This window comes from Oncorhynchus gorbuscha, linkage group LG16 (genome assembly GCF_021184085.1).
Source record: "Oncorhynchus gorbuscha isolate QuinsamMale2020 ecotype Even-year linkage group LG16, OgorEven_v1.0, whole genome shotgun sequence".
NCBI lineage: Eukaryota > Metazoa > Chordata > Actinopteri > Salmoniformes > Salmonidae > Oncorhynchus > Oncorhynchus gorbuscha.
The window spans coordinates 13,068,666-13,083,567 of record NC_060188.1 but is presented as its reverse complement, the minus strand read 5'-3'; the positions used below and the strand labels follow the sequence as shown (position 1 = coordinate 13,083,567).

The following is a 14,902-nucleotide window of genomic DNA, read 5'->3' as shown; positions in this document are numbered from 1 at the left end:
ACAGTTTATAACATTAATGAATGTGCACCACAGTTTATAACATGAACGTGCACCACAGTTTATAACATTAATGTGCACCACATAACTATTATCCTTTAAACTACTACTACTAGTTTGATGGTTGTCCCATTAACAATCACCCAAATTAACAAACATTTCATTTCAAACTTCAGTCAATCAATCAATCAAATGTATTTATAAAGCCCTTCTTACATCAGCTGATGTCACTAAGTGCTGTACAGAAACCCAGCCTAGAACCCCAAACAGCAATGCAGGTGTAGAAGCATGTGTAGAACTTCACATTTCTCTAGTATAGGATACTTATCGTAGTGAATGGTACCAGCAAAATGCCTGCGATAAGTGATCGGTATGGTCGGTGTGGATCATTTGGGGTTTATCGTCCCAGCTCTGCTATAAGTATTGGTAACATCATCTAGAAGCATAGCAAGGGGGACTGCTACCCATGGCACAGCATGCACCTCTCAAACCACTTCTCATTCTCTTATACATTAATTTGATTTTTTATTTGATTTATTTCACCTTTATTTAACCAGGTAGGCAAGTTGAGAACAAGTTCTCATTTACAATTGCGACCTGGCCAAGATAAAGCAAAGCAGTTCGACAGATACAACGACACAGAGTTACACATGGAGTAAAACAAACATACAGTCAATAATACAGTATAAACAAGTCTATATACAATGTGAGCAAATGAGGTGAGAAGGGAGGTAAAGGCAAAAAAGGCCATGGTGGCAAAGTAAATACAATATAGCAAGTAAAACACTGGAATGGTAGTTTTGTTTGTACACATGCACAGGGGCACACATTGATAACACACACACACGTACACACACCATATGTAGACACAGTAGAAGCAGAGCCACTAGCGGGGATACATGTTATAGATCTGCCTCCTATACCTTGTTCTCAATCAACAACAGCTCACAGACCGTCACACACAGAGACCCACAAACACGACACACACACACACATTCTGCAGATGAGAGAAGCAGCAATTATCAGACAGTTGTGTCGGTACTGTGTTGCTACTGAAGGCAGACATACAGACACAGACACGGAGAGGGAGAGGAGAGTGATTAATGTACATGGAGACACAGCTAGGCTGTAACGTTACTGCTAATGTACCGGGCTGTGCATGCGTCTCTCCTTCCTCACTACACACACACACAGACACAGACGCACACACACACACACAGGCGCACACACGGACACACGTACAGGCTCATGCATTGCAACACATCCCATCTGTCTATCGATTAGTCTTCCTAATCACTCCAGTCTACCATCCATGTCCACATGCATGCTCCTCTCCCTTCCTCCCTCCCTCCCCCTCACCATCCCTCTATCCTCCAGCCCTGCGACCAGTGAGAAATCAAAAACAGCCAGTACCTGTAAATGAACCAGACACTCCTATTCATGGGGCCTAGCGACGGCCAGGAAGAAGAGAGGGAGAGATCCTCCTCGCCGCATCCCCCCATCGCCATTTCCCCCCCCCTCCTCCTCCTCCTTCTCGTCTTCCAGCGAGAGAGCAGTGAGTACGAGCCGAGGGAGGGGAGGAGAGGAGGAGAGAGCGATGGAGAGAGAGAGAGTGAGGGCCTAGCTCTCCCAGCCCCTTCATACTTAAGACAGACAGAGAACGAGGGAGCAGGAGAGAGATGGAGATGGTTCACTGTGACTGCGACAGAGAGAGAGAGAGAGAGAGAGAGAGAGAGAGAGAGAGAGAGAGAGAGAGAGAGAGAGAGAGAGAGAGAGAGAGAGAGAGAGAGAGAGAGAGAGAGAGAGAGAGAGAGAGAGAGAGAGAGAGAGAGGAACAAGAGAGGGAGAGAGAGAGGAACAAGAGAGGGAGAGAGAGAGGAACAAGAGAGGGAGAAGGAGGGAGTGTGTGAGTGAATGAGGGAGGGGGAGATGGTTTAGCATAAAAAGGGAGAGAGATATGAGGTAATTTTGAGAGAGGGGAGAAAGAGCGGGCCAAGGGGTGATGGGGTTTGTTTGCTGAGTATGTGACTATTTCATACACCAACAGAATATAAAGAGAAAAGAGACGCACAGACGCGCACACACATACACACACTCAAACACATTCCTTTCTTCTATCTCTGTATATATCTCTCTCAGTGGTATTCACCGAGTCTGTCAATCACTGTTTTCCTCCTCAGTTATGATTCTCCATTCACAAGAACGGATGCATTTTGGATGAGTTAAGGCCATGTTCTGTTTGACTCCTCTCCCTTGCCGTAACTCACTCCAGATAGGGAGATACTGTATAACGCACTGACTGTTGCTCTGAACTGCTGAGGCTTGCATGCTGTCATCACAATCACAATGTTTTTCACAACTCATATATGTATACATAATAATATATGTATTCATCTATTATCACATTCACATATAAATGTGACTTCTTTGAAAGCACGTACGTTCTATGTGAGCTATTTCTATGCTTCACGTTCTTAAGTTTCGTTTTTTGCGTCTTTTACTTTCAGTTTTGTACACCAGCTTCGACCAGCTGAAAATACAACATTTTGGGTTATTGAAAATGTATTTCACAGCGGTTTAGATTGTACAATGATTCTCTACACTATGCATTGCTTGTTTTGTCAAAATGAACTGAAATTTGGAAATGGCAGAGAGATTTCTGCATATTGCACCTTTAATAAACCAAATATAACATGTGAATTCTATATTCTCTCTCTCTTTTTCCCATCTCCTACCTCTTTTCACCACCTGTCAACCTATGTCTTCCTCCCATCTCATGTCTCTACCATTTCCCCATTTCTCTCATCTCTGCACTCGTTTTGTCCTACCCCTCTTCCGTCCTCTCTACTTCAGTGACCCTACATGCCCTTAGATCACTCTTAACATCTCCCCTCCCCCATGGCCTTTAATCAACACACACACATGTACACAGTGCCCTCCCCTCTCCTCTTCTTTCCTCTCTCACATTGTCTGTAAACAAAGCAGAGTGCATGAATGAAAAGAGGAGAGCGAGGCAGGGAAACGGGAAGAAGGAGACGCATCAAGACAGACAGGAAGAAGAAGAGAGATTCAGCTGGGGATGAGCAGCAGAAGGAAGAGAGAGAATTAGAGCGAGAGAGATTCTCTTTAAAAGGGCACTCACATCATCTCTGTCAGTGCTTCGTTCGATGTATGTCGATGTTGTCTTCTGTCGCCTTTCCCTCCCTCCCTCCCTCTCTGCCTCCCTGTCTCTCGCTCAATCTCCCCCTCTCTCTCCCCCTACCTCTCTCTGGTGCCTTTCTGCCTTCACTGCCTATTGCTGTTCTTCTCTTCTCTCTCCTTCCCTCCCTCTCTGTTTGTTTCTCTCTCTGCATGTTAAGCTATACTGCTGTGAATTTAGTGTATGGCCGCGCACGCGTGTGTGTGAGGGAGGGAGGGAGGGAGGGAGGGAGGGGGAGAGAGAGAGAGAGAGCGAGCGAGACAGAGGGAGAGAGAAAGAGAGAGTGAGAGAAAGAGGGAGAGAGTGAGAGAAAGAGAGAGAGGGAGAGAGGGAGAAAGAGTACAAGGGGGAGGGGCAAGAGAATGAATGTTGGCAGGTGTTTGGTCATGTTAGTGTGTGTGACTCATGTGTGTGTGGTCATGTGTGTGTGACTCGTGTGTGTGGTCATGTGTGTATGAGTGTTCACCTATAATGTAAACATGTACAATGTGCACCAGAATGTGATTTGAAAGCACCTCTTGTGATGGAGGGCAATAATCCACTCTTCTCTAGAATGTGTGTGTGCTTCCTTGTCCCTATTTCACAGACCGCTGCCCCAGAACAGTTGTCATGTGTGTTACTAGGGGAGTTCACTGCTATGGGCTCTGAGACACAGGGAGAGAGGGGGCATGGAGGAGGGAGGCTTATTTAGATGGAAGAAGAGAACAAGGAAGGAAGGAAGGAAGGAAGGAAGGAAGGAAGGAAGGAAGGAAGGAAGGAAGGAAGGAAGGAAGGAAGGAAGGAAGGAAGGAAGGAAGGAAGGAAGGAAGGAAGGAAGGAAGGAAGGAAGGAAGGAAGAAAGGAAGAAAGGAAGAAAGGAAGAAAGGAAGAAAGGAAGAAAGGAAGAAAGGAAGAAAGGAAGAAAGGAAGAAAGGAAGGAGTAAAGAAGGGTGGATAAGGACAAATAGGGAGAAAGGAGGAATGGATTGATAAAGATGGACACTAGGGGTGAAAATGTATAGAGGGAGAACATTTCTCCCTGATCATCTCTCCTCTTCCTCTAATCCTTGTTAATGTAATCGCCACAATATCAATTTAAGCCATTCATTTAGCTGACTGCCGTCTCGACCGAGCCTTGTTAAACTGTCACAGCTAGTCAGAGCAGTAAAAGCCTGCTTCATTAGACAGATCAGAAGGTGTACAAGATCTCTTACTGTCAATATAAAAACATCTTCCATCTAAAAGCGGATTGAAAGGTGATGAGGTAAAAGTGGGAGAGAAAGGGGGGTTGTTCATTCACGTCTATTTCTTCTCCTGCGTTCTCTCTCCCTTTTCTCTTCTTCGTCTACTTCTACATAGTGTAGAATCTCTCCTCTTCACCTCCTTTCTTGCTCTGTTCATCTCTCTCTCCCTCCAGAGTGCCCTTCACTGTCTGTTCTCCAGATGGAAACACCACAGGGGAGGGAGGGTGATGGAGAGAAAATTAAAAAGAACAGGGGGTGAGTAAAACGGTGATGAATAAAAATAAAGGGAGCGATAGAGAGAGAGAGGTGGAAGGGGTGACAAAGCCAAATATAGAGGAGTGGAAGAAAGCAGGGTGAGATGGATCCACACCAGTGCTCTGATAAAAACAGACTTAGCAGTGAGTTAGCAATGAGTTAGCAGTGAGTTAGCAGTGAGTTAGCAGTGAGTTAGCAATGAGTTAGCAGTGAGTTAGCAGTGAGTTAGCAGTGAGTTAGCAATGAGTTAGCAGTGAGTTAGCAGTGAGTTAGCAATGAGTTAGCAATGAGTTAGCAGTGAGTTAGCAGTGAGTTAGCAGTGTCACAGACTGACTAAACAACCTGGAGTTTTATATGGTATCGGGTACATTTGTTTAAATATCCCTGATGTGGGTGTAGAAACGTTTGTGTGAGTTTCCATGTAGGTGTCAGTCGCTTGGTAGAGCACGTAAGTTTAAATGAAATTATGCTAAATAATAAATGCTTTTGTGTGTGTTTGTGTTGTCTGTGATAGCGAACGGGCAGGGAGAAAGATTATATGTAAATAATACATGTGATTTATAATGTGTTTATTTCTTTATAAATAATTCTCTCTTCATACAGTCCAAGTCCAGGACTGTTAAATTGGTTTGCCTCATAACAGAGCCTCTCTGAGCCGCCATGCAACAACATGACATTAATAAAGAGAAGGACATTACATCACTAGGTATTAATGAGAGGAGTTACACTCCAAAGTGTCAACGGAGCGATCTGGAAGTCAACAACAACAACAACGACAACATAATCAACAAGCACATCAGTAGAGGACACGTCGATGACAGTCTACAGAAGTTCAGATATCAGACCAGTACTGTATATAACTTCAGATATCAGACCAGTACTGTATGTAACTTCAGATATCAGACCAGTACTGTATGTAACTTCAGATATCAGACCAGTACTGTATATAACTTCAGATATCAGACCAGTACTGTATGTAACTTCAGATATCAGACCAGTACTGTATGTAACTTCAGATATCAGACCAGTACTGTATGTAACTTCAGATATCAGACCAGTACTGTATATAACTTCAGATATCAGACCAGTACTGTATGTAACTTCAGATATCAGACCAGTACTGTATGTAACTTCAGATATCAGACCAGTACTGTATGTAACTTCAGATATCAGACCAGTACTGTATGTAACTTCAGATATCAGACCAGTACTGTATATAACTTCAGATATCAGACCAGTACTGTATGTAACTTCAGATATCAGACCAGTACTATATGTAACTTCAGATATCAGACCAGTACTGTATGTAACTTCAGATATCAGACCAGTACTGTATGTAACTTCAGATATCAGACCAGTACTGTATGTAACTTCAGATATCAGACCAGTACTGTATGTAACTTCAGATATCAGACCAGTACTGTATGTAACTTCAGATATCAGACCAGTACTGTATGTAACTTCAGATATCAGACCAGTACTGTATGTAACTTCAGATATCAGACCAGTACTGTATGTAACTTCAGATATCAGACCAGTACTGTATGTAACTTCAGATATCTGACCAGTACTGTATGTAACTTCAGATATCTGACCAGTACTGTATGTAACTTCAGATATCTGACCAGTACTGTATGTAAACTTCAGATATCTGACCAGTACTGTATGTATAACTTCAGATATTAAAAGCGTCTGCTAAATGGCATATATTATTATTATTATTATAGATATCAGACCAGTACTGTATGTAACTTCAGATATCTGACCAGTACTGTATGTAACTTCAGATATCAGACCAGTACTGTATGTAACTTCAGATATCAGACCAGTACTGTATATAACTTCAGATATCAGACCAGTACTGTATGTAACTTCAGATATCAGACCAGTACTGTATGTAACTTCAGATATCAGACCAGTACTGTATATAACTTCAGATATCAGACCAGTACTGTATGTATAACTTCAGATATCAGACCAGTACTGTATGTAACTTCAGATATCAGACCAGTACTGTATATAACTTCAGATATCAGACCAGTACTGTATGTAACTTCAGATATCAGACCAGTACTGTATGTAACTTCAGATATCAGACCAGTACTGTATGTAACTTCAGATATCAGACCAGTACTGTATGTAACTTCAGATATCAGACCAGTACTGTATGTAACTTCAGATATCAGACCAGTACTGTATGTAACTTCAGATATCAGACCAGTACTGTATGTAACTTCAGATATCAGACCAGTACTGTATGTAACTTCAGATATCAGACCAGTACTGTATGTAACTTCAGATATCAGACCAGTACTGTATATAACTTCAGATATCAGACCAGTACTGTATGTAACTTCAGATATCAGACCAGTACTGTATGTAACTTCAGATATCAGACCAGTACTGTATGTAACTTCAGATATCAGACCAGTACTGTATGTAACTTCAGATATCAGACCAGTACTGTATATAACTTCAGATATCAGACCAGTACTGTATGTAACTTCAGATATCAGACCAGTACTGTATGTATAACTTCAGATATCAGACCAGTACTGTATATAACTTCAGATATCAGACCAGTACTGTATGTAACTTCAGATATCAGACCAGTACTGTATATAACTTCAGATATCAGACCAGTACTGTATATAACTTCAGATATCAGACCAGTACTGTATGTAACTTCAGATATCAGACCAGTACTGTATGTAACTTCAGATATCAGACCAGTACTGTATGTAACTTCAGATATCAGACCAGTACTGTATGTAACTTCAGATATCAGACCAGTACTGTCATGCAGGTGAAAGAGGACCCAAACGCGACTTAACAGAAACAGAGTTTATTAAAGTCCAAAACGGAATAACAGAAATCCTCTAGATTTGTAGAGGGGAAAACAACTGGAGAAGCGGCCACAGACTGCAGGTCGCTTCGGGTAGGCGCAGGCCGTAGTCGACTGAGACACCTGCTCACACGCAGCATCTGATGAAGGCACAAAACACGACAGGACAGGGTGATACACAATCACGGCAAAAACACGACAGGACAGGGCGAAACGCAATCACAGCATGGTGAATACAATACAAGGAACCGACGGAACAGGAACGGATCACAAAGGAATAAATAGGGACTCTAATCAGGGGAAAGGATCGGGAACAGGTGTGGGAAGACTAAATGATGATTAGGGGAATAGGAACAGCTGGGAGCAGGAACGGAACGACAGAGAGAAGAGAGAGCGAGAGAGTGAGAGAGGGAGGGGGAGAGAGAGGGATAGAACCAAACAAGACCAGCAGAGGGAAACGAATAGCATGGGGAGCACAGGGACAAGACATGACAATAAATGACAAACATGACAGTACCCCCCACTCACCGAGCGCCTCCTGGCGCACTCGAGGAGGAATCCTGGCGGCAACGGAGGAAATCATCGATGAGCGAACGGTCCAGCACGTCCCGAGACGGAACCCAACTCCTCTCCTCAGGACCGTAACCCTCCCAATCCACTAGGTATTGGTGACCCCGTCCCCGAGAACGCATGTCCATAATCTTATGTACCTTGTAAATAGGTGCGCTCTCGACAAGGACGGGAGGGGGAGGGAAGACGAACGGGGGTGCGAAGAAAGGGCTTAACACAGGAGACATGGAAGACAGGATGGACGCGACGAAGATGTCGCGGAAGAAGCAGTCGCACAGCGACAGGATTGACGACCTGGGAGACACGGAACGGACCAATGAACCGCGGAGTCAACTTACGAGAAGCTGTCGTAAGAGGAAGGTTGCGAGTGGAAAGCCACACTCTCTGGCCGCAACAATACCTTGGACTCTTAATCCTGCGTTTATTGGCGGCTCTCACCGTCTGTGCCCTGTAACGGCAAAGTGCAGACCTCACCCTCCTCCAGGTGCGCTCACAACGTTGGACAAACGCTTGAGCGGAGGGAATGCTGGACTCGGCAAGCTGGGATGAGAACAGAGGAGGCTGGTAACCCAGACTACTCTGAAACGGAGATAACCCGGTAGCAGACGAAGGAAGCGAATTGTGAGCGTATTCTGCCCAGGGGAGCTGTTCTGCCCAAGACGCAGGGTTTCTGAAAGAAAGGCTGCGTAGTATGCGACCAATCGTCTGATTGGCCCTCTCTGCTTGACCGTTAGACTGGGGATGAAACCCGGAAGAGAGACTGACGGACGCACCAATCAAACGACAGAACTCCTCCAAAACTGTGACGTGAATTGCGGGCCTCTGTCTGAAACGGCGTCTAACGGGAGGCCATGAATTCTGAATACATTCTCAATAATGATTTGTGCCGTCTCCTTAGCGGAAGGAAGTTTAGCGAGGGAATGAAATGTGCCGCCTTAGAGAACCTATCGACAACCGTCAGAATCACAGTCTTCCCCGCAGACAAAGGCAGACCGGTAATGAAGTCTAAGGCAATGTGAGACCATGGTCGAGAAGGAATGGGGAGCGGTCTGAGACGACCGGCAGGAGGAGAGTTACCCGACTTAGTCTGCGCGCAGTCCGAACAAGCAGCCACGAAACGGCGCATGTCACGCTCCTGAGTCGGCCACCAAAAGCGCTGGCGAATAGACGCAAGAGTGCCTCGAACACCGGGATGACCAGCTAACTTGGCAGAGTGAGCCCACTGAAGAACAGCCAGACGAGTGGAAACAGGAACGAAAAGGAGGTTACTAGGACAAGCGCGCGGCGACGCAGTGTGCGTGAGTGCTTGCTTAACCTGTCTTTCAATTCCCCAGACTGTTAACCCGACAACACGCCCATAAGGAAGAATCCCTCGGGATCAGTAGAAGCCACAGAAGAACTAAACAGACGGGATAAGGCATCAGGCTTGGTGTTCTTGCTACCCGGACGGTAAGAAATCACAAACTCGAAACGAGCGAAAAACAACGCCCAACGAGCTTGACGGGCATTAAGTCGTTTGGCAGAACGGATGTACTCAAGGTTCTTATGGTCTGTCCAAACGACAAAAGGAACGGTCGCCCCTCCAACCACTGTCGCCATTCGCCTAGGGCTAAGCGGATGGCGAGCAGTTCACGGTTACCCACATCATAGTTGCGCTCAGATGGCGACAGGCGATGAGAAAAATAAGCGCAAGGATGAACCTTATCGTCAGACTGGAAGCGCTGGGATAGGATGGCTCCCACGCCTACCTCTGAAGCGTCAACCTCGACAATGAATTGTCTAGTGACGTCAGGAGTAACGAGGATAGGAGCGGACGTAAAACGTTCTTTTAGAAGATCAAAAGCTCCCTGGGCGGAACCGGACCACTTAAAACACGTCTTAACAGAAGTAAGAGCTGTGAGAGGGGCAGCAACTTGACCGAAATTACGAATGAAACGCCGATAGAAATTAGCGAAACCTAAAAAGCGCTGCAACTCGACACGTGACCTTGGAACGGGCCAATCACTGACAGCTTGGACCTTAGCGGAATCCATCTGAATGCCTTCAGCGGAAATAACGGAACCGAGAAAAGTAACGGAGGAGACATGAAAAGAGCACTTCTCAGCCTTTACGTAGAGACAATTCTCTAAAAGGCGCTGTAGAACACGTCGAACGTGCTGAACATGAATCTCGAGTGACGGAGAAAAAATCAGGATATCGTCAAGATAGACAAAAACAAAAATGTTCAGCATGTCTCTCAGAACATCATTAACTAATGCCTGAAAAACAGCTGGCGCATTGGCGAGACCGAACGGCAGAACCCGGTACTCAAAATGCCCTAACGGAGTGTTAAACGCCGTTTTCCACTCGTCCCCCTCTCTGATGCGCACGAGATGGTAAGCGTTACGAAGGTCCAACTTAGTAAAGCACCTGGCTCCCTGCAGAATCTCGAAGGCTGATGACATAAGGGGAAGCGGATAACGATTCTTAACCGTTATGTCATTCAGCCCTCGATAATCCACGCAGGGGCGCAGAGTACCGTCCTTCTTTTTAACAAAAAGAACCCCGCCCCGGCCGGAGAAGAAGAAGGCACTATGGTACCGGCGTCAAGAGACACAGACAAATAATCCTCGAGAGCCTTACGTTCGGGAGCCGACAGAGAGTATAGTCTACCTCGAGGAGGAGTGGTCCCCGGAAGGAGATCAATACTACAATCATACGACCGGTGAGGAGGAAGGGAGTTGGCTCGGGACCGACTGAAGACCGTGCGCAGATCATGATATTCCTCCGGCACTCCTGTCAAATCGCCAGGTTCCTCCTGAGAAGTAGGAACAGAAGAAACGGGAGGGATGGCAGACATTAAACACTTCACATGACAAGAAACGTTCCAGGATAGGATAGAATTACTAGACCAATTAATAGAAGGATTATGACATACTAGCCAGGGATGACCCAAAACAACAGGTGTAAACGGTGAACGGAAAATCAAAAAAGAAATAGTCTCACTGTGGTTACCAGATACTGTGAGAGTTAAAGGTAGTGTCTCAAATTTGATACTGGGAAGATGACTACCATCTAAGGCAAACATGGGCGTAGGCCTGTCTAACGGTCTGAAAGGAATGTTATGTTTCCGAACCCATGCTTCGTCCATGAAACAACCCTCAGCCCCAGAGTCAATCAAAGCACTGCATGTAGCACCCGAACCGGTCCAGCGTAGATGGACCGACATAGTAGTACAAGATCTAGATGAAGGGACCTGAGTAGTAGCGCTCACCAGTAGCCCTCCGCTTACTGATGGACTCTGGCCTCTTACTGGACATGAATTAACAAAATGTCCAGCAACTCCGCAATAGAGGCACAGGCGGTTGGTGATCCTCCGTTCCCTCTCCTTATTCGAGATGCGAATCCCTCCCAGCTGCATGGGCTCAGTCTCAAAGCCAGAGGAGGGAGATGGTTGCGATGCGGAGCAGGGAAACACCGTTGATGCGAGCTCTCTTCCACGAGCCCGGTGACGAAGATCTACCCGTCGTTCTATGCGGATGGCGAGAGCAATCAAAGAATCCACATCTGATGGAACCTCCCGGGAGAGAATCTCATCCTTAACCACTGCGTGGAGTCCCTCCAGAAAACGAGCGAGCAGCGCCGGCTCGTTCCACTCACTAGAGGCAGCAAGAGTGCGAAAACTCAATGGAATAATCCGTTATGGACCGTTCACCTTGGCATAAGGAAGCCAGGGCCCTAGAAGCCTCCCCACCAAAAACTGAACGGTCAAAAACCCGAATCATCTCCTCTTTAAAGTTCTGGAATCTGTTAGAGCAATCAGCCCTTGCCTCCCAGATAGCTGTGCCCCATTCTCGAGCCCGGCCAGTAAGGAGTGAAATGACGTAAGCAACCCGAGCTCTCTCTCTAGAGTATGTGTGGGGTTGGAGAGAGAACACAATCTCACACTGCGTGAGAAAGGAGCGGCACTCAGTGGGCTGCCCGGAGTAGCAAGGTGGGTTATTAACCCTGGGTTCTGGAGGCTCGGCAGGCCAGGGAGTAACAGGTGGCACGAGACGTAGACTCTGGAACTGTCCAGAGAGGTCGGAAACCTGAGCGGCCAGGTTCTCCACGGCATGGCGAGCAGCAGACAATTCCTGCTCGTGTCTGCCGAGCATGGCTCCTTGGATCTCGACGGCAGTGTAACGAGCGTCTGAAGTCGCTGGGTCCATTCCTTGTTCGGTTCCTTCTGTCATGCAGGTGAAAGAGGACCCAAACGCGACTTAACAGAAACAGAGTTTATTAAAGTCCAAAACGGAATAACAGAAATCCTCTAGATTTGTAGAGGGGAAAACAACTGGAGAAGCGGCCACAGACTGCAGGTCGCTTCGGGTAGGCGCAGGCCGTAGTCGACTGAGACACCTGCTCACACGCAGCATCTGATGAAGGCACAAAACACGACAGGACAGGGTGATACACAATCACGGCAAAAACACGACAGGACAGGGCGAAACGCAATCACAGCATGGTGAATACAATACAAGGAACCGACGGAACAGGAACGGATCACAAAGGAATAAATAGGGACTCTAATCAGGGGAAAGGATCGGGAACAGGTGTGGGAAGACTAAATGATGATTAGGGGAATAGGAACAGCTGGGAGCAGGAACGGAACGACAGAGAGAAGAGAGAGCGAGAGAGTGAGAGAGGGAGGGGGAGAGAGAGGGATAGAACCAAACAAGACCAGCAGAGGGAAACGAATAGCATGGGGAGCACAGGGACAAGACATGACAATAAATGACAAACATGACAAGTACTGTATGTAACTTCAGATATCAGACCAGTACTGTATGTAACTTCAGATATCAGACCAGTACTGTATATAACTTCAGATATCAGACCAGTACTGTATATAACTTCAGATATCAGACCAGTACTGTATGTATAACTTCAGATATCAGACCAGTACTGTATATAACTTCAGATATCAGACCAGTACTGTATGTATAACTTCAGATATCAGACCAGTACTGTATGTAACTTCAGATATCAGACCAGTACTGTATGTATAACTTCAGATATCAGACCAGTACTGTATGTAACTTCAGATATCAGACCAGTACTGTATGTAACTTCAGATATCAGACCAGTACTGTATGTAACTTCAGATATCAGACCAGTACTGTATATAACTTCAGATATCAGACCAGTACTGTATGTAACTTCAGATATCAGACCAGTACTGTATGTATAACTTCAGATATCAGACCAGTACTGTATGTAACTTCAGATATCAGTAGATCACCCAATCACAATCCATTGCACAGTAGATCACCCAATCACAATCCACCGCACAGTAGATCACCCAATTACAATCCATCGCACAGTAGATCACCCAATCATAATCCTTCGCACAGTAGATCACCCAATCACAATCCATCGCACAGTAGATCACCCAAACAAAATCCATCGCACAGTAGATCACCCAATCACAATCCATGGCACAGTAGATCACCCAAACACAATCCATCGCACAGTAGATCACCCAATCACAATCCATGGCACAGTAGATCACCCAAACACAATCCATCGCACAGTAGATCACCCAATCACAATCCATCGCACAGTAGATCACCCAATCACAATCCATCGCACAGTAGATCACCCAATCACAATCCATGGCACAGTAGATCACCCAATCATAGTCTCTAGTGGATCACTTCCACACAGGTTAATATACAGTAGGTTAATATACAGTATATTACCCATAGTCCCAAACACAAGTTGACACAGTACTGTAGTTTACTCTAACAAAGCCCATCTTACAGCTACCCAACTCACTCCAACATACCCCAAGCATATCCAGGGCAAGATCACTCAACTCACTGACTTCCAGGTAGACCTCTGAGTATGACGCTGTAGAGAAAGAGAAAGTCTCCCCATCCTTACCTGGGAGCGTCGAAGCTGTCGTAGGAGCCCACGGTGTAATGGCGGAACAGTCTCTTGGCTTTCTCACTGCGGCTCTCTAAAACACACGACCACAGTATTATCAGCATGATGGCTGCCTGCCTGCCACACCGACCAACAGTGTCACTACAGTCACACGCTGCTGTTAGACTACAGCAGCGTGTCAAACCAGCTGTGTTTACCACTACCTTAGGCCTTAGTGATGGGCAGACACCACTACTACGACTAGTGTAGGACCTTCCTTCCCTGTCAACTCACACCTTGCTTCTGCTGCTCTAATCATTCTGAGAGTCTAGAGTGTTACTTCCCCAGTGTTACTACCTAACTGTAGACCTCCTGCTAAATGTGTTGTTTTTTATGCCTGTGTGTCTGTGTGTAGCAGCCAGCGCTGCCGTGTGTGTGTAAGTGTGTGTGTTTTTCTGACCACTGAGAGGGGAGAGAGAGAGGCACGCTGCATGTGTCTGCAGGTGTGTGGTCAGGGCCTCACCTGAGCGGTTGTCCTGGCTACGGACTGCCACTTCCTCTACACAGTCTGAGGGGAACCAGCCGGTCCGTCCCTTAACCGTGCCCTCCCAGAACCCTCCCTCGCCCACACTCAGCACTGCATGAGGGGACAGGAAAGAGCGTCGCACGTCAGAGCCATTACCTCACACAGTCAGTATACACAAAACAACATATAGGCACAAACAACAACAAGGAAAGAGCCACAACATGTGAACACACACAGAGGAATGTAAACACACAAACAGGCATGCAAACCTCTCTACGTACTCACCAAGACATACATACCTGGAAACACCTTAGACTCACTGACAGACACACACATATTCATACCTGCAGACATTGAAGACAAGGACAAACAAGGACCTTATACTCTCATTAAGACAG

At 46.0% G+C, this 14,902-nt stretch overlaps 1 protein-coding gene across 1 annotated transcript in view; it reads right to left on the bottom strand.

Annotated features, from left to right (window-relative positions):
- Positions 1 to 14,902, bottom strand: part of LOC123998995 (SH3 and multiple ankyrin repeat domains protein 1-like) — an 87,594-nt gene that overhangs the window by 46,218 nt on the left and 26,474 nt on the right. Inside the window, exons 13-14 of the mRNA XM_046304299.1 lie at positions 14,502 to 14,615; positions 13,997 to 14,072 (exon numbers count right to left, since the gene is read on the bottom strand). Of these exons, the coding sequence (XP_046160255.1) occupies positions 13,997 to 14,072; positions 14,502 to 14,615 (190 nt within the window). The remainder of the gene's footprint in view (positions 1 to 13,996; positions 14,073 to 14,501; positions 14,616 to 14,902) is intronic.